The 18,730-nt window shown below is 42.3% G+C and overlaps 1 protein-coding gene across 1 annotated transcript; it reads left to right on the plus strand.

The window, feature by feature from the left end:
* Positions 1-115: 115 nt before the first annotated feature.
* On the plus strand, positions 116-17,846 carry pals1b (protein associated with LIN7 1, MAGUK p55 family member b). The gene is made up of 14 exons (XM_084000932.1): positions 116-335; positions 3,582-4,060; positions 5,701-5,909; positions 8,852-8,929; positions 11,525-11,632; positions 12,297-12,458; positions 13,096-13,173; positions 13,259-13,442; positions 14,731-14,799; positions 14,971-15,042; positions 15,721-15,882; positions 16,367-16,569; positions 16,837-16,947; positions 17,610-17,846. The coding sequence occupies exons 2-14, from the start codon at positions 3,733-3,735 to the stop codon at positions 17,784-17,786; spliced, it is 1,941 nt and encodes a 646-aa protein (XP_083857058.1). The 5' UTR covers positions 116-335; positions 3,582-3,732; the 3' UTR covers positions 17,787-17,846.
* Positions 17,847-18,730: the final 884 nt, after the last annotated feature.

Below are 18,730 nucleotides of genomic sequence, written 5' to 3' on the forward strand. Positions count from 1 at the left end.
ACTCACTGCAACTCCTGCAACTTGAGGAATGTGGTAGTACCGCTCCCAACAGAGAGGGGTTGCTATGGAGTCGCAGTGTTGCCAGGGAGACGACTCAAAACACTAGGCGCAGTTCCTCAGCAATGGCTACAAGTGTCCCGACTCTGCCTGGACACAAAACTCACTGCAGCGGCTGAACGCGGACCGAGAGAGACCCCTGTAGCTTCTCCAACCACCCCCGACCATCCGTATGTGAATAAACCCCCACATTTTCAAGGCGTTTGGTGGATTATAAAAAGGAAATAACCCCCTCTACTTTACCCAAAACCCATTCAGGGTCCGCTATCTTTGAAGTGGTGAGTACACGCAGCCTGTTGTTGTTGTGGGACAGTTAAGCTACGCAGTTAGCGGCACCAGGCTAATAAGCTAGGCTGCACGCTATTGTCCCGTGTTTTCTGTCTTTTCCTAGACGTGGTGTTGCAATTTTAGGTCGGCTGTTGTGTTTGAATGTGTCACAGCGTTTCTCTTTTGTAAAGCTTGCACAAAACAAGATACTTATTCTGCACAAAATTAACGAGAGAGAGAGAAAAAAAAGTTGCTCCGGTGACTCACATTTGCAATACGCCTGATTTAAGTTAATGTATAGTGTAGTCACCTCAAGTAAAGCTAAAGAAAAATGACTAATGACCAAGAATATCATCTGTTGTTCCCTCTGGATGTGTGCGTGGAGCTAATTATAGCCAGAGATCTAGAGAGGAAATCCACCAAACCTCAGTTTTACCCATCATTTAGCTAAGTGACTTTGTCAAATAAAGTCATGGCAAGACATGATGGAAATTAACTAATCACAACTAATCTAGATGCTGCAGCTGACTTGTCATGACAAATGTGAGAAAAGTATCCTGAAGAAAAGATGGCTACTACCACTCTGAGGCACATCAGAAAATCTGAGCCAGATTGGTTTAATTGTGACTATATTAGTATGATTATATTAAGTATGCCAGCACAGGCAGTGCCCATGTCACAGCCAACTATAATAACTGTTATTCACCCACAGTAGCCTTCAGCAAATTGTGTTTATGTCTACTGGTGCATCTATGATAATATAGTCTAAGCTCAAGGCTCACTAATCTTTTGCTCGAGCTTTCCGGCAAATCTTTCACCACTTTTCCCAGCAAAAAAACAAGAAATGATGGAGTAGTTTTTAATAGATAAACCACTGTTAGACTCATACTTTTATCAGAGGAGGATGCCATTTTCACTCATATATTCTGGCTTTATTACACAGTGGAGTGAGTAGCACAAGGGTTGATCTTCAACAAGTTGAAGTAAGTAATGTAATACAGGTCCTAGTAAACACAATTTAACCAGTGTTTCTGTAGTATTTCATGTCAGTCCCCTTTTATTTTGTAAGTATTTTGTATTTTTGGCCTTCTGTTGCCACCTCACCCTGTTCAGTAAGTGGACTTGCTGATATGAGCATTGTCACTGTCTAATTTGACGTCACATGTATGTGTGTAATAATGCAGTCGCCCCCCGAACTCGTTCCACATAGCCGACTGACAGCCAAACTTTTCACGTTGCCTCGTGTGTTTGTGTTTCAGTGGGTGTGTGTGCACTTCCAGTCATTCTCATTCCTCTACCCACGTCCCTCTGTCCCTTTCCCAGCATCCCTCCGAGCGCCGTTGTGGCCACTGAGCCAGAGTAGAGCATGAGATCCCAGGCTTAATTAAGCCCACAGGAACAGATGGCCCGCTGGCAGTCTCTGCTGTTTGTCAGCCATACACCGCCACTCTAAACAGAGCTAAATGCTTCTGCAGGGGAGGGGTTTGGGAGCTTGGACCAAGAGCCGAGGGGATAGACCTGCCAGACGTAATTAGCTGTGGGAAGTAGGTAGAAGAGGGGGGAGGGCCGCCATCGCCATGTGGTGGTAGGTGACATGAGTGTATGACTGGCTGTATGACATGAGCTCCACAGGTGACTTTCAGTGACAAAGCTGTGTTTATAGTTATGGTTCCTGAGGGCTTTTCTCTATGCGGATGGAAAGGTGTCTTCAACAGGTAAGTGGTAGTTGTGTGTGGACCTTTTCTAACATGGAAATAATCATCTTTTACATAATTGAAGCTCCAGGAAATGTGAAAGCTTGAGTGCGTGGCAAGACTGAATTGAGTTTAAGACATGACATATTTGCAAATTTTCTGGAACCTAAGCCTCCGCATCTTATTTAAACAGAAGCTAATGGCATTATGTTATATATGGAGACACGCTTGTGGCTTTCAAGGTATATATGCTCCTCGATGGCCTGTGAAAATCACTTTGTCTCACAGCACTTACTGAGAGCTGAGCTAACAAACTCCAAGTCATACTACCAATCAACTAATCCAGATTAATACACGTAGCATCCTAGCATCCTTGAAATAGATTATAATCCACATCAATAACAACACTGGCAGGGCGGGTAGTAGTAGTAGGTGTGTCATGTATCACATGCTTGTGTTATCTTTATCTGGCCATGTGTACACAGGCTACAGATGGATATTTCGATTAAGCTGTTCATAAGGATGGGACAGCTGGGGACAGGTGTACCCAAGCAAATGGCTGGATGAGGCTGAACTGAAGGGATTTCAGGTGGCTGAGGCCAGAGGGCTTTCCACGTTGGGAGTTAGATTAGCGGTGTGTGTTAGAAAAGAGGAGGTCGGAGAATACGTTGGCCCCGAACAACCAGCAGCCATCTACAAATTGTATTATTAACATATATTACAATAAAACAACATGTCAGTGTGGCTCTCTGTTTCCAAGATACATGAGTTTATTGGTAATACTGACCTTTACACCGATCTTGACACAGTAAGTGAGTGTTGTGAATGCAAACAAGTTACATCTACTGCAATTAGGGGCAGATGTAAAATTAAAATCACGACAGAAACAATTTAACTAATTATTCTTTTTTTATTATTATTTATTGAACAGAAACAAATAAGATAGCAAATTAAAGAAATGGCATTTAACCCAAATTTATATACAACTAAGCGCCACTTTCATTATCAATGAATTTGCTATCTATGATGATAAAATATCAAGCAAAAGGTGCGAAACAAATCAACAAAACAAATGAGTTTCCTCGCTAATATTCAGTGAACTATTTTACCATCCATTATACAAATGGATGCTGTAAAAATTTGTGCAAATTTATGTATGTGGGGGGAAAAATGACAACAAATAAAATACATATTTCAGAGAATAACATAACCAACAATTCATCATTCACAGCCTCTGAAATAACGCAGACTGTGGCTGTGATGACAAGCAAGGCGAGGCTCTCGAGGATTTATTGAGCTATCAATCACCCTGTCAGAGTATCAGCCAAACTGATGTATATCTTATCAGGGAATGAAACCCTTTAACTTCTGTCTGTATTTTTGCTACGAATGCGACAAAGTGAAAGTTAATGAGGATTTTTTTCATCTTTATTTTTCACTCTTCCTAAAGATTGTTTAGAATAATCTTTGCAGTGTCCTCTTTAAAGAATGAACTCTACCACATATTTTAAATACTCAACTTCACACTCAAATGAAAGTTGTTTGAACTCTGTTTTGTTTCAGGATGACGGATCACAGAGAGAACATAACGGTCAACATCCAACGCTGGAGAGCTATGGCTCTTGAGTTGAGCAGTCTGAGCACCAGCGCCTCGTAACGCCCGAGCAGATCTCAGCAAACGCCGTGGTTTGAGCCGTACGCCGCCACAGCAGGGATGATCACGTCCCACATGAACGGTTATGTGCAAGAGGCCTCTGGTCAGGCCAAGAGCCACAGGGAGAGGGCTGTGGACTGTCCAGGGGAGGAAAGCAGCCTTGTCAAATCTCCACACAGCAGTGCCCACATGGAGAGGATCCAGCACTACCAGGAGGAGCTGAAGAAGAGGAGAGAGGAAGACAGCCGGGGGAAGCATGACATCGACCCCAACGCCTCACTGAGGCTCAAGAAGCTGTCGCAGAACCCCAAGGTGGGCATTGACAACCCCACCTTCGAGGGAAAGGAGAGAGCCGCCAAGGACACATGCTCCCAGGATGCTGTTGCCGGTGAGTTAAGAGGAGGGGGATGGGCAGGTGGGAGGTCTTTACGAGGTCAAAGAGGCTGGAGAGAGGAAAGGAGGTTACAAAGGAGAGGAGAAATGCAGATAGCAGAGAAGAATGGGGAATTGTAAGGTTGTACAAAATTTGGTGAGGACAAAAGGAGTTAAAACAAAGACGACTGACTGAGGGGGCAGAGCAGAGGGCAGCGGTGGAGGAGGGTGAGGTGTTATTGGGGTTGTTGTCCAGCATTTTTTACGGATTATTGTCCTGGCTCCATTTCCTGGACTGAGGCACACAGAGGCCGTTAATGGAACAAAAAATATATACTACACTGATGTTGCATCCACAGTGCATAAGATGAACCTCTGCTGAGCAAAATGTTGGTTTGTTTGTTTGCACGAGAGACAAGATTTTGTCTACACAATTAAGTGTAAAAATGATTTCAGGCACCAGCATTTACATGTTGTCAAGTATTGTAGCCACAAACGAGGTGTTAACAAGTCACAAGTTAGTTAAAGGGATAGTTCAACATTTTCACAAATTGGCCCATTGCCATAATCCCTATAGTTTTAGGTAGTAGGTTTGTTACCTTTAATTGTCGGTGCAAGCTATTATTAGAACGGGGGAGCAGAGCCGCGAGCTGCTCAGAGCTACGCTACGGAGGCTAATGGGATTTCTTGGTTTCCCTCATCAAACTCATCAAATACACAATCTAACAACTCCAAAACGCTCTCGTGGACAAGTTGTGACCTGCACATTCACCACGCTATGAGATAATAAGGGAATGTTACGAGACGGAGTTGTTTTCGAGGTAAATTCATGCAAAAACGCTGATGCGTGTTCCCGTCGGGGGCAGTTTTTCGGCAAGCAGTCTCTGCATTTGTCAGACTTGATTATCAGAGTCAGATGCTCCTGATCTGAAACTTGAGAGAGCGTGGAGATGATTTGCCATAATGAACACAAGCAGCCATTTTCCCTCTAAGAGCCTTTGTGAAAACAAAGGTTGGACTTTACTTAGCTGTGTTATCAAAAGAGTGGATTAACATATATTTCGTTATGACTCCTGTAAAGTTAAATCAATGATCCAGCAACCAGAGAACTGACATGCAGGTGTACCTAGATATTTCTCAAGCTATGTTAAGCAACAGGAGTTCAACTGAAGGCAACTGGACTTGGTTGTAGACGTTTCACCTCTCATCTTCTTCTTCAGTTGTGACAGTTTAGCAGAGAGATATACAGTATTTACATGAGGCCTGTGGCTTAGCAGCAGGATTATCATCTGAAAGCAGTGGAGCAAAATCTGAGTGACTCAAGAGCCTAAATCCAGTCCTCATTCAGGTAAATGGAAAAGTGGTCTCAGACTTTTGGATCACACTCTTTGGGAAATGATGACGGTTGTAATGATAACAACAGAGAATCTGCACCTTATGGAAACCTGCAGACCACATTTGCAGACCTTGGACTTGTATTATATGAGATTAGTCTTCGATGACAGTCTGGGATTAATCGGACTAAAGCAGGTAGAACGTGCGGGTGGAAGTCTTCGATATACAAATATACGACAAGGACGAAGATTTGGCTGCTGAACATAATCATCAGTGCGTTCGGATGCGATGCACCCCTCACTGTCTGTGTCTCTCTCTCAGAGCTGGAGGAGTTGCTGCAGGCTCTGAGGAGTTTGCAGCACTGCCTGACGGATGGGCAGAGCCAGCAGGATGTGGAGCTCATACTGCAGCTCCTGACCAAGGAGGACTTCAGGAATGCCTACACCATCTACAGCGCTGTTTCCCAGCAGATGAGCAGAGTGCGGCCAAACTCTCCCCTCACAGCACAAGCACAGGATCTCTGCCAGGAGGTACGCATACTGGTTTTTATTTTGAAGAAACAAGATAGATGTGAAACTGAAAATAGAAATTATGTGGAAACACAATGATATTGCTGCAGCATGAATGAGGAAAAGTATTAAAAGTTTACATAGGGGTCAGTGGTAACTTTGCCGCTATTGCATTGGTATTTGTTAAGTTGTTTACACTGCTGGGGCTTATAGTTTTGTAAATGCAAGTGGTTTCTGTGTCCACAGCTCCAGGAGAAACTGAGTCAAGGAGAACAGGCTGGCTTTTTTCTGAGAATAATGAATAACTCACTTTAATATTTCAGACATTTTTTACCCAGGCCACAAAGCCCTTCCCTGCCCCTCATGAGACCAGCAGTGGCGGTTTATGCGTAAAAGCGCTTCGATTGTACTCGCCAATTTGTGGGGTTTTGGCGCCGTCAAAGCTTATATTTAGAGACAAGCACCTCTATGACTAAAGTAACTGAACAAACTCAATGAAGCATGAAAAATCTCCGCTGGTGGCGATGATTAATTCAACAAAGCTGCCCAAAACACAGCCAGGCCAAGTCTGAATAATTATAAAATGTAAATTGCCTTGTGGTTAACTAGGTGAGTAGAAATGCATGAAAATTGAGTGAGCTGGGAAAAAACAAGACGTAGATGGACGAGAAACGAACAGGAGGAAGAGATGAAACAAAACGTTAACTTAAGGTTTGGTATTGTACTGCTGCTGTGGAAATACATAAAACACAACAAATGAACTTGTCCACCAGCTATTTCCTCTTTAAATAAGTCGACATTACTGCGTCCTGAGCCTCAGTGCAGAGAGTGACAGAGCTCAAGAAACCATCTCAGTTATTCAGGATTGAGAAGGCGGGGGATTCTGCCACACCTGACTTCCTCGTTGACAAAACACGAGCCGGTCGGTCTCTACCGGAGCAAAGCGACAGTAATTGACTTGTATCCCTGCAGAGCAGCGCCGAGCTGAGAGAGTCAAACGCAGCCTGTCACACGGAGCCCAGTCGGTGTCAAAAGACATAAATTGTGATATGGTTTTTCCGTGAATTAGGTAGACGCTCCGTACATCTTTGACAAGCTACACCCACAATAGGCACTTCATTAGGATTAGTGTCAACTTTTGATAGGTGCAACATGAGAGAGTGTAATACAGGCTTTTCAGCGCAGTCAGACTTGGCACGGCGTGATTTTCGGCTGATGGCTAGATGTGTAAGAGTCAACCTTGTTTTGACAAAACAGGCTGCTACGAGCTGTGCAGAGTTCATTCAAAGGGCACCGAGCAGCACCGCTACACAATTGTTATTCCAGTCTTCTTGACAGCAGAGGGTTTGGACGTTCGGGCGCTGGCTGGGTGAGATGATCAATTTCTTCCCCCACATACAGTAAATCAGTGTGTGGACCCGACTCCCGAGGTGCTTAAAGGCGTGTAAGAGTTTGAGCCACAGTGTGCCTGAACTAAGTGGCTGTGCTGTGTGCCACTCAGATTGGCCAGTGGGTAAACTAATCTCCCAGCAGCCCTCGGTGCTTGCTGAGTGGTGCTGCTTCACCGCAGGAAGGATCTGGTCGGCCAGAAAAAGAAACTCCAGAGGCTTACAGCAGAGTGGGCTGAGGCGCTGCACTGCTCAGGGGGGGGAGGGAGGGAGGAGGGAGAGAGGGTGGGGGGGAAGTGCGTCACCTTGTTAGCGAGAGCTTCGATTAGTGTAATGGATGAACTAAGCTCGGAACAGGAGACAAAGAGGAAGAGGCAGGAAGACAGAGCAACAGAGCACCAGCGTGTGTCAAATGTCACTGTTCAGCAAACAATCCAAGCCACAAACAATTATAGCATTTCACACCAAATGACAAAATAAGAACCAAATGATTAAGATGGAAACATACAACAGAGAAGAGTGAAAAGAAACACTGGGAGCTAAGTGGATGTGGTGCCAGCAGGTGCTTTCCAAGTTTATGCTTGTAAGTTTTGATTAATTACAAGTTGCACGTGTAAAAACACACGATGACAATGAATCACATGGTGAATTTAGTTTTAGTTTTTTTTGTATGTATAACAGCCAACTCTTTAGATGTTTCTTTACAGCGAGTAAAGAGTGAATATAAAGCACTTGTGACTGTGCCGTGTGTGTGTGTGTGTGTCTGTGTGCACCTTTGTCTTTTTAATTTTCTTGCAAATCTACAGAAATTCAAACTCTTCCCATCATGCATTTGGCTCATTACCAAAGTAATGTACCGTACTGTATGTCTGTTTAATGTCCAGGCTACGTTCAAATATTTCAATTCAATTTTCACTAACTGACACTGTGTTTTATTGAAATAACTGTTTTGCAAATTGAAGATTATATTATACAATCAAAAAGTAAAGCACGTAATCATTAACTAATGATAGGGTGAGGGTTGGACTAAGGAAAGTTCACTATCATAAGCCACTTGTGAATATTTAGGACAGTGTTTTTCAACCTTGGGGTCGGGACCCCACGTGGGGTCGCCTAAAATGTCTAGTATTTGATAAAAAAAAAATTACTGGTAAAAATATTTTTTTAACTAATTATTATTCTTTTAAAATTATGACTACACGCACAATCTTAAACAATATTCTATACTTTCACTTTCTCAAATATAAATCGAGTTCAAATAAAATGCAGCATATAAAAATATCTCAGCTGGTGCATCTTGATTGATGGCGCGGGGTCGCCAGAAATTTGTGATGGGGTCACGAGCCAAAAAGGTTGGGAACCACTGATTTAGGATATCTTGTGTTTGAGATATCAAATGTATCCGTAGAGTGTTTTGCTGTGAAGGTCGTCAATGATGCAGATTTGGTATTAAAACCTACTGAACATTACATTATGCTGAGGAATTAGACTAGACTACATTAAAGAATATTAAATAGTTACATCTTACATTCTTTAACTGTGATAAACTCTTTATCTATGTGTGTCTCTGCACAGGTACAGAAGATTCTCCAGTCCAGCCATCAGAAGGAGGGCTTGGAGCTCAGGGCTCTGCTCACAAATCCTCATCTACAGGTCAGAGATCAGCTCGCCAGTCGTCGTGACTCATCATCATATCTCCCCTTGACTCACAATATGATTATAATCTAACACCAGCGAGGCTCAGCAATCCTGCAGAGCAAACTCATTTATTTAGTTAATATGCTCATAATTGAAATGAGGGAATAGTCACTCCTATGGTATAATTGTTTCCCCTGCAGCCTCCACTCAGAGGGCTGAGGTCCATCCAACAGGCCATAATATACGACTTATGTGCTCGCAAGCTCTAAGACGAATGAAGGACAGTTTCATGTTGTCGGCTTATTTACATTTATGGGAGATATAGAAATCAGCCTTTTCATGAAACAAGCCATGGTTACCCTTGAGATTGCAGGAGTTTATTGTTTTGCTCAAGGACACCTGGGTAACGGAGATGCTTGTTTTACAAATTAATTACTTCGTGACACATTAATTTTATTATTGGCTATTATTTTAGGGTTTTCAAAAGTCAAAGAAAATAAGAAAATGTTCAAGGTCATCTCATATTTTTGCTCCAGAGATTAATGGAGTTGGTCTCAAGAAAGGTTATTATGTAAATTAGGTTGTAATGTGGGTCAGCTCTCTTGGTAATGAAAAAGCATGATTTGCACGTTCTTCGCCGCAGAGTGCTCGTCAATTTCCTTTGAATTAATTTTATTTTAAAAAAGGCATTGAAAATAGTAAAAGATCTGACTTGTTTGTGTTGAACCCAGCCCACAGCTGTGTAGTTTAAAATTCCTCAACACTGATGTACAGCAGTTTAGACTGATAAAGGCCATATTTATGATGGCATTAGTAAGATTTATGCTCATGGGAGGCAAAGTGCCTTCTCCTCCAGTGGATGAATGATGATGTTGGACAAATTATAAGATATACATGGTTTATCAGTGGTCCAAAAGTATCTAATTTATCAGGGTTTAGTCTGGGAAGGATTTAACATTTATGTAATGAATCATTCACACAAGAGGTAAAATATCAGTCTTGGAACTTCACTTACATTAAGTCATTTGGCAGGCACTTTTATCCCGACTCCTAATCTGTATTGTCAGGCTGGTGTAAAGGGCAGCCCTGCTGAAAACGGACACATCTTATATCTCTGTCCACTTGAGGGACGTGCCCTTGTTTGAAGTTTAAGCAGGTTCAATGTGGCAGTAACCTGTTTAGTAATGATCTTACTAAGGCTGCTGTTGGCACAACTCACGAGCTGGACAATATAAGATCTTCTTTCTTTCTAAGGCGCACCGCACGCTCCATCTGCACGGAAATGATCAGACATCACAGGGAGGCCACTTCCACGGCTGTGCAAGGACTCATATAATGAAGCATCTTATTGACTATCATTATCTGATGTCATTTTAACGGGACTTTTGTTGAGCATTTCAAAAGAATCAAACAGATATTCAAGGTGCATCAACCTCTGAAGTGGCTTCCTCTGTCAGTTTAAGCTTCAGTGAGTCTTGTGTGTTAAAAAAAAAAATTTGGACACATTATCAGACTGTCATCGTCCATTAGTGAGGCAGTAAGGTGAGAAAAGACCTCAGGTGGATGACTCTGTTGTGATTTTACGGTCGAGGGTTCTGACAAGGGAGCGCCGGGGGTCTGATGTTTGACCCATGTGACCGTGTGAACTACCCCAGCTCTCCAAAAACCGGCCTGTTAACCCCTCCACTGAGTCGGAACCATGTAGCCAGCGGGGGGGCGGGCGGCGGGCGGCGTGATGCGATGTGAGCGCGCCTCGTGGCACACAAAGTGGAACACATTACGTTGGTTTCTCTGCGGGGAGCCAGAGGATCACATGATGAGTCAGCCTGTGGAGCGCACGGGTAAAAAAAAATGCCTCATACTCCTAAAAAAAAAAAAAAAAAAACTAATAGAGACAGGTACATGTGTGAGAGGAGCGGGCGGGCGGGCGCCCCCTCCGGTCCGCCCCTTTCGCCAATTTTCTGGGACGTGTTATCCTCACGAGCAGGGGAAGCCAAAGGTGTCTGATGATTGATGGCGCTGGATCCTGACTCCTAAATGCACGGGGAGATTAAGACGGATTGCGTGCACGCCAAAGCTTAGCCTGGCCTCCTCCGGTCTCTCAGGTCCCCTCTGCTGCCGCACAGAGAAACTAATTTGGACGGACGGTTATTAATTGTGGGGTACGCAGCACTTGTCACATTAAATGAAGTGAAGGAGCAATCTCTGTATTATTTCTGGCTTAGAGGTGGCTCTGCTGACTGCTCTCGTTAAAAAGGACGGGTGGTGGATAGGTCTCTCAGGTAGCAGGTGCACGTCCAAGGGAGGAAAAGGGGATTTTTTTGAAACGTATTTGTTATCACTTCTCTTTCTCTAGACAAGAACAAACTATGAACAGTTTGACTCATATTGTGCAGGATTAATGGTCGTTTTATTCTCCTGACAAGCACAAGCAAGTTTCCCTGCTCAGTTCCTTTACCTCACGCTGCCCTCTCCGTTATTTTCTGTCTGTCTTGTGTCTCTTTCTCGTCTTTCATGTGTCTGTAAAAAAAAAAATTCTATATGTTTGTACTGTTTGTCTCTATGTGTGTGTCTATGTGTTTCTTTTTTATGTGGCAGGCACTGATGCAGGCCCATGACAGTGTGGCGGGGCAGGAAATGGCCGAGGAAAGTGTGGCCCAGTACCACGGAGAGACGGTTAAACTGGTGCGGCTAGAGAAGACCCGTGACACCCCACTGGTGAGACTCTATCATTACTCTCTTTTTTTTTTCTTCTTCTTGACTTAGTTTTTATTTAATTTCATTAAAATCATACATACAGAATCATATTCATCATATTATCTGCTTTATTCTCAAAGTACTACTTATAGGGATATGGTAACAAAAGCAAACAGAGACTGTAATAACAGACAGATAAAATTAAAATTAAAATAAAACAAAATTATATAAAACAAAATAGAATAAAATGTATCAGATTAATGATATAGATTGTCATTACTCTTTTTAAGCCACTTGAACTCACTGTATTTGTTTGTTTTACATTTTCCCACGGTCTCTCAGCCATTTAATCTGGTTTGTTCTTCATAACTGAGCTGTGAATGCTGTAAATCAGCTTTACAGAGGGCGAAGCATGAGAGACAGGGACACTTGGATATAATTACAGTACAAAAAAAAAAAAAAAAAAGATCACACAACATTCACAATAGAACAACTTGTGTAGCTGTGCAGGCTGTAACGTGTTGTGTGTAAGTCCAGTGATCGAGTGTCAGTGTTAATGTACCAAACAACCAGGGCAGCAAAGTACCAGCATGTCAGTATGAGTTTCAAACATCCATACATTGAAATTAAATACAGTTAGTTACACATAGTGTGAATCGTGTGTGTGTCTGTGTGTGGCCATCAGGGTGCGACAGTACGTAACGACATGGACAGTGTGGTGGTGAGTCGTGTGGTCAAAGGCGGAGCAGCGGAGCGGAGCGGCCTCCTCAGCGAGGGCGACGAGATCCTGGAGATCAACAGTGTTCCCTTACGCGGGAAACACGTCAATGAAGTCCACGACTTACTGGTGAGGACGACCACAGTTTTTTTTTCGTTTTTTTTAACAATTTATTTATTAACATTTTCATATACAGTTCACAGCATCAATAGCAGTAATATAACTTCAAATTCGACCACAGGTTTTTTTAACTGGTGGCCAGAAACTCCCAGTGCTCCTGCTTTATCCACTTAGCCTGACAAACATGTTCAGCCTCAGAAAGTGTTTTCTTCTTTCATCCACAATCTACACACATACTCAACAACAATATTGTATGGATCAATAGTCCTTTGAAGCTGTGGAAGGAGAAATGTTTGAGGTTTTGTATCAAAGACAATTAGCACCAAAGCTGTAATTTTATACATAAACACTCATTTTCCTTATTCATGTATTATAGTCTAGACACAATGACAAACTTCCCTGTTGACTACATTTCTTTTTCCTGTGCTGTATGCAAACACACCTGACCTGACCAGTTGTTTCTGTATAGACACTCTCTTCTGAAATATACAGAATCAAAATATGCAGTGCATCAATCTGCAAAGCAATAAAAAAAAAGTGCTAAAAGTTTGAGCCCCTCGGCAAATATAGTCAGTAACAAATATTCTTTTATGGAAATGCATTCTCCCGTCATGTTTAATTCATTGTATCTCATCTTTTCCATCAGCAACAAATGCATGGCACTCTGACCTTCCTCCTCATCCCGAGCTCTCAGATTAAACCTGCCCCACACAGACAGACCGTGGTAAGTCTCTAATGATGTGCGTGCGTGAGACCGCCTGTCTGCATGCATGTAACACCAACCTTGACATTGTTAACCCTGCCCTCAGATGCACGTACGAGCTTACTTTGACTACGACCCCTCTGACGACCCCTTCGTGCCGTGTCGGGAGCTGGGCCTGTCCTTCCAGAAGGGAGACATCCTCCATGTTATCAGCCAGGACGACCCCAACTGGTGGCAGGCCTACAGGGACGGAGACGAGGACAACCAGCCCCTGGCTGGACTCATTCCAGGTAGGGATGTGACTGGGGCTGAATATCAATATTTAATGTAGTGCTTCTGCTTCATAAGGGAAGATAACAACTCCAAGGACATACAGTACTGCCACTGAGCAAAAAATCTAGAGGAACCGTATACAAGTATGGAAAGATGTCTAATTATATGTTAATAGGTGAATGACACATACATAAGATATGAAGCAGGTAACTACAACACACTTTTCAAACTGTCTTTAAACTGAATTACATGAAGTATGATACAGTCACTGACAAAAGTCTTGTCGCTTATGCATATTGTAGGAAGAACAAATAATAACTTGAATTGTAAGCGATTAATTGGAATTAGAAATGAAAGGCAAAGCCATCTAGAATATTTTTATGTCACCACAATAAAGTTTGATATCATTCATTGTGTTTTATAATTTAATTAGGACAGAAAGGACAGATTTTGTTGGACAAAAGTCTTGTCGCATACAATGATATGAATTACAACATACACCAATCTTATCCATGCTTATTTTTGCTTTTGGCTGATATTTCCTCGACCTCTGCCATGTATTTAGCTCTTAACAGGAGAAAAGGAGCAACACAACAGGAGTTGCGTGCTAACGGGGGTTATCAGCCATGGGAATAACCATCTGCCAAAGAATCTGAAATTATAATGTTATTATAAACAGTATTTTGTAAATGAATCATCCCCCTCTTTTAAACCTGTGTTAATTATATACAAATAGAAGCTACTAAACATGGTCTCAAAATATTATCAAGTGAGTTAAATCTAATAGCACACACAGTAAACAGGATTAATGCAAATTCTGATGATACATTGTCTGAGTGGTGATTTATTCCAGCTCTCGTAGCACGTGAGAACACAGCCACAGAGCTGGGCCTGAAACTAACCTGGCACTACGTGAACCATCCTGGCAGGAAACACACCACCCATCTGGCACGTCAAGCAGATTAAAACAAACACCTAAGAATTATTTGTGATTACTCTTTGACCCCCAGGCCTGTCGTAGCTGCAGGAAAATCAGGTTAAGCAGTGGAAATGGAAAGCAGGGTGTCGTTTCGCCTGCTGCTGCACCTATGGAAAAAATATATGTAATGTTTGCATTTGGTTCAGGGGTGCATGTTATCCATCAACTATCATGTGAGACATTTTGTTGAACACAAAACAAAATTTTTCAAACACATTTTAAAATAAATACAGGCTTTTTTTTCAAAATGGGAAAACACACTGGGGTTTGTGTGTCTATATTTGCAGTGTTGTGTTCGCTGACCTATTTCCGTTTGCCTTTTGCAGGGAAAAGCTTCCAGCAACAGAGAGAGTCCTTGAAGAAAACTATAACAGACAGGAGTCGAGAGCAGCAAGGTGAGTGGGTAATGTTAAAAACAACAGATATGAGTTGCAAACTGAAACATTTTGCATCCACTGCTGTGACTCAGAGAAGTTACGTGTGCACTGCAGTGTCTAGAGGAGAGAAAAGAGAAACGGTAAATCCACACTGACGGCTAAATTCTTTTCAATTGTAATTATCATCAGGGAAGCTTTGGTATGCAAAGAAGAACAAGAAACAGAGGAAGAAGAGCACAGCAAACCTGAGCAGAAACAATGGTAAGACGACATCTTTTCTATCTTTTCTACTTAATAAATTGAGTTTGAGTGTGTTTCCAGTTTAAGAACATCAACATTTCCACCAAGAGGCCACACACACTTAACCCACAGATCGTCTCCCGCTTGTCTCTCCTCATTTGCCTCTTGTGACAGAGCGCCTCCGTACTGGGCAGCTGCCAAGTGTCCACACACTTGTCAGTATTAACCCCGCACGTTAGCTGGAGCTGACATGTCCTGTCGTTCTCGCAGCAGCTTGTCCAGACTCGATGTGTCACAGGTCAGATTAGCCGTGTCTTCACAAGACGGGATCAGAGGTGGTGCCAACAGGTGCCCAGCAGGCGCCTAAATGGTTTTGGAGGGTGTTATTAGTTCACGCATAGAAACACATTAATGCCAGACACACACACACACACACTGCTCTCTGGCTGGTTGTTTGTTTTATGTGTGTGTGGGTATAAATACGAAGCAGGATGTCGCTGAAAAAGACTGTGGATGAGCTGAAAATCCACACAAACACAATTAATACCATGATAGCAGTGTGTTTTTTTTTTTTTTCTTTATCTCTAAATCCTCTCACCTCCACCGGGTAAAGGTCAGAGAAAGTGACAAAACAGAGGAGTTCGAGGGGTTCGTTACATCGGTTCAGGTTCATTAACCCCTCCCTGCCTGTCTTCTCAGACTACGATGACGTCCTGACCTATGAGGAGATGTCCCTCTATCACCAGCCGGCCAATCGGAAAAGGCCCATCGCTCTGATCGGCCCCACAAACAGCGGCCACGACGAGCTGCGTCGGAGGCTTCTGTCCATTGAACCGGACAGGTTTGCTGTCGCGGTGCCACGTAAGTCCACACCGGGTCAAAGCCTGAGGACTGTGTTACATACACAACCACCTTTTCAAATATATAATACACCGTAATATATAATTCAAATATATACGTATATATGACTTGCTGCTATTGTGCTTTTTATTTTTTGTTAATGTTTTTATTGCCTTACTGTGTTTTATATGAGTGTATGTAAAGTGATGAGCCCTGCCGAAGACAAATTTCTGCTACCCTTTGGGGCAGACAATAAATCTATCTATCTATCTATCTATCTATCTATCTATCTATCTATCTATCTATCTATCTATCTATCTAATATATAGGTGATTTAGTTTAGTTTGTCAACGTTTACTGCACAGAATAGTCAAAGTTTACACAAAATTAGAATTAGGAACACATTTAAAAACAAGGACATAAGAGCCACTACATGATTTTAATTATTTAAGCGGCCTTTGATGCAAAAAATAAAATGTTTCCTGTCTTTTCTTTCACAACGCAGACACAACCAGAAGCCCGAGGATACATGAACGAAACGGGTGCGAGTACCATTTTGTGAGTCGGTCTTCCTTTGAAACCGACTTGGCCGCAGGGAAGTTCATCGAGTCGGGGGAATATGAGAAGAACCTGTACGGGACCAGCACCGACTCAGTCCGACACATCATCAACGCGGGACGCATCTGTATGCTCAGCCTGCACACGAGGGTAGGAGACATTTGTCCACATTGTGTAAATTACAAGTGTTATTTTATCTGTGATCATCCATTATCTAAAAAACTTGTGGATCGGCCGCAACATAATTATTCCTTTTCATATCCTGAACATAAATCTCCCATAATTTATTGGGTGATAGAATCTCATTCCTGCTGACTGATGTGGAAATCTTTTTATAGCCAATAATGAGACGCCGTAGTAGTTTTTGGTTTTTAATTTCATGTCATAAAGCCGTCCCTCTCTTCCTCCTCCTGTCAGTCTCTGCGAGTGTTGAGGTCCTCCAACCTGAAGCCCTTTGTCATCTTCATCGCTCCTCCTTCTCAGGAACGACTACGCACCCTGCTGGCCGCAGAGGGGAAAACGCCAAAGGTACTTTCTGCACAGTTGGTGCTTAAAAAAAGCTCAATGCAGGTTGTTAGTGTCATAGGATGAATATGATGCATGGAGGTGCAGGATTTCTTTAAAATAAACAAACATCTTGTAGAGAAATGAAGGTTTATCATAGAGAAAACATTGTAAGACAAGAAGCTATATTTAGAGCCTTTTAAATTCTTACTGGGATCAGCCGAACCTTAATCAGGGTTTCTACGCAAGTATGGAATTTGATTTTATACTTTTCCATGTCTGGAAAAGTATGGAAAATGGAAACTATTGTATGGAAATATATTTATCTTAATACTTCTCTGGGTTTGGCCTTATCTGAAGTTATTTGGGAAAATTATTTTGTATGCACTATTGTACCGAGCTACAATCTCCTGGACATGTGACATAATGGCACACAAATTCAGAATAATAAAAACAAAAGATTAATTGCATAATTTATTTACATCATATACATCTAATTACTCAAATATCACAAATTATTAGATTTTTTTTTACCGAGAAGTCTGGTAGTTAGGGTCTGGAAAAAGTATGGAATTTTGAATTTACCTTAAACGCTTCATATCCATGTCCTACACTGTCTCATCGTCTTAAACCGACCTGGTCTTGTTGTCTTCTTTGTGTGTTTGTGTGTGTGTGTGTGTGTGCAGCCGGAGGAGCTGAAGGAGGTCATCGAAAAGGCCCGTGAGATGGAGCACAATTTCGGCCACTTCTTCGACGCGACAATCGTGAACATGGATCAGGACCAGGCTTTCCACGAGCTGCGCCGGCTCATAGACAAGCTGGACACGGAGCCGCAGTGGGTGCCCACCTCCTGGCTGTGCTAGAGAGGTTCTCGCCACGGCAACCAGTCTCAGGGTAGACAGAGGTAAACACAACGGACGAGCCTGGAGATTTTTTTTTTTTTTCTTTTCTTCTTTTTCTAAACGAAGGACAGACACTGGTAAATTGTCGCTGGATTTTTTTTTCACTTGCACATTCTCCTCGTTTGTAGAGGAGGTGGTCGTCACCACATGTTGCAGGGATGGACTCTCTTTTGTCTGTGTGTGTGCGTGTGTGTCTTTGTGAGTGATTCTTCTCTGTTTCTTTTTTTTTTTCTCTTTGTTTTTTTGTTTCTTGATCCACAGTTTCATGCAAAATCATTTATCAAACCAATAGAAATATTTCTATCTTATTTGTAATAGTTATTTATAATTGTAAATACATATTTTCTAGACAAAATATTTTATTGTTCCATTTTGTGTGTCTGTCGAATGTCACGGTTATTAAACGGTTTCCTGACGGCGCAGCGAGCCGCGATCTGTTACGGTTCCAGACGGAGAGAATAAGCTCCTGTGCTGAACGTCTTCCACAGAGAAACACAAACGCACAGTCTGCTGTAACCTGCACAGTTTGGAGTGGCTTTCTCTACACCAGTATCAGTATTAGTTTGTGTTGTCTCATGTCTCCTTGACCTTGCAATAACAGACCTTCAATCTGAGGTTTTGACTCTAGCTGGTATCTTTACTGTCAGTATATCAGGCTGAGAAGTACTGCTGTTTTTTTTTGTTTGTTTTTTTTTTTTTTACCAGAATTGTACGGACAAAACATCTCATCACCTAGATGGACAGTAACATCAGCAAATACTGTATTGCTTCTTTGCAGGGTACTTAATTAAATTATAAGCACAATTCTGGAGAAGTGTTAATAAAATCAAATGCATATGTGAACAAATGTTACAAACTGTATGTGCTGATTTAACCTCGACCATGGAGGACGTTTCATTTTATAT

The sequence above is a fragment of the Trachurus trachurus genome (genome assembly GCF_905171665.1).
Source record: "Trachurus trachurus genome assembly, chromosome: 24".
Classification (NCBI taxonomy): Eukaryota; Metazoa; Chordata; class Actinopteri; order Carangiformes; family Carangidae; genus Trachurus; species Trachurus trachurus.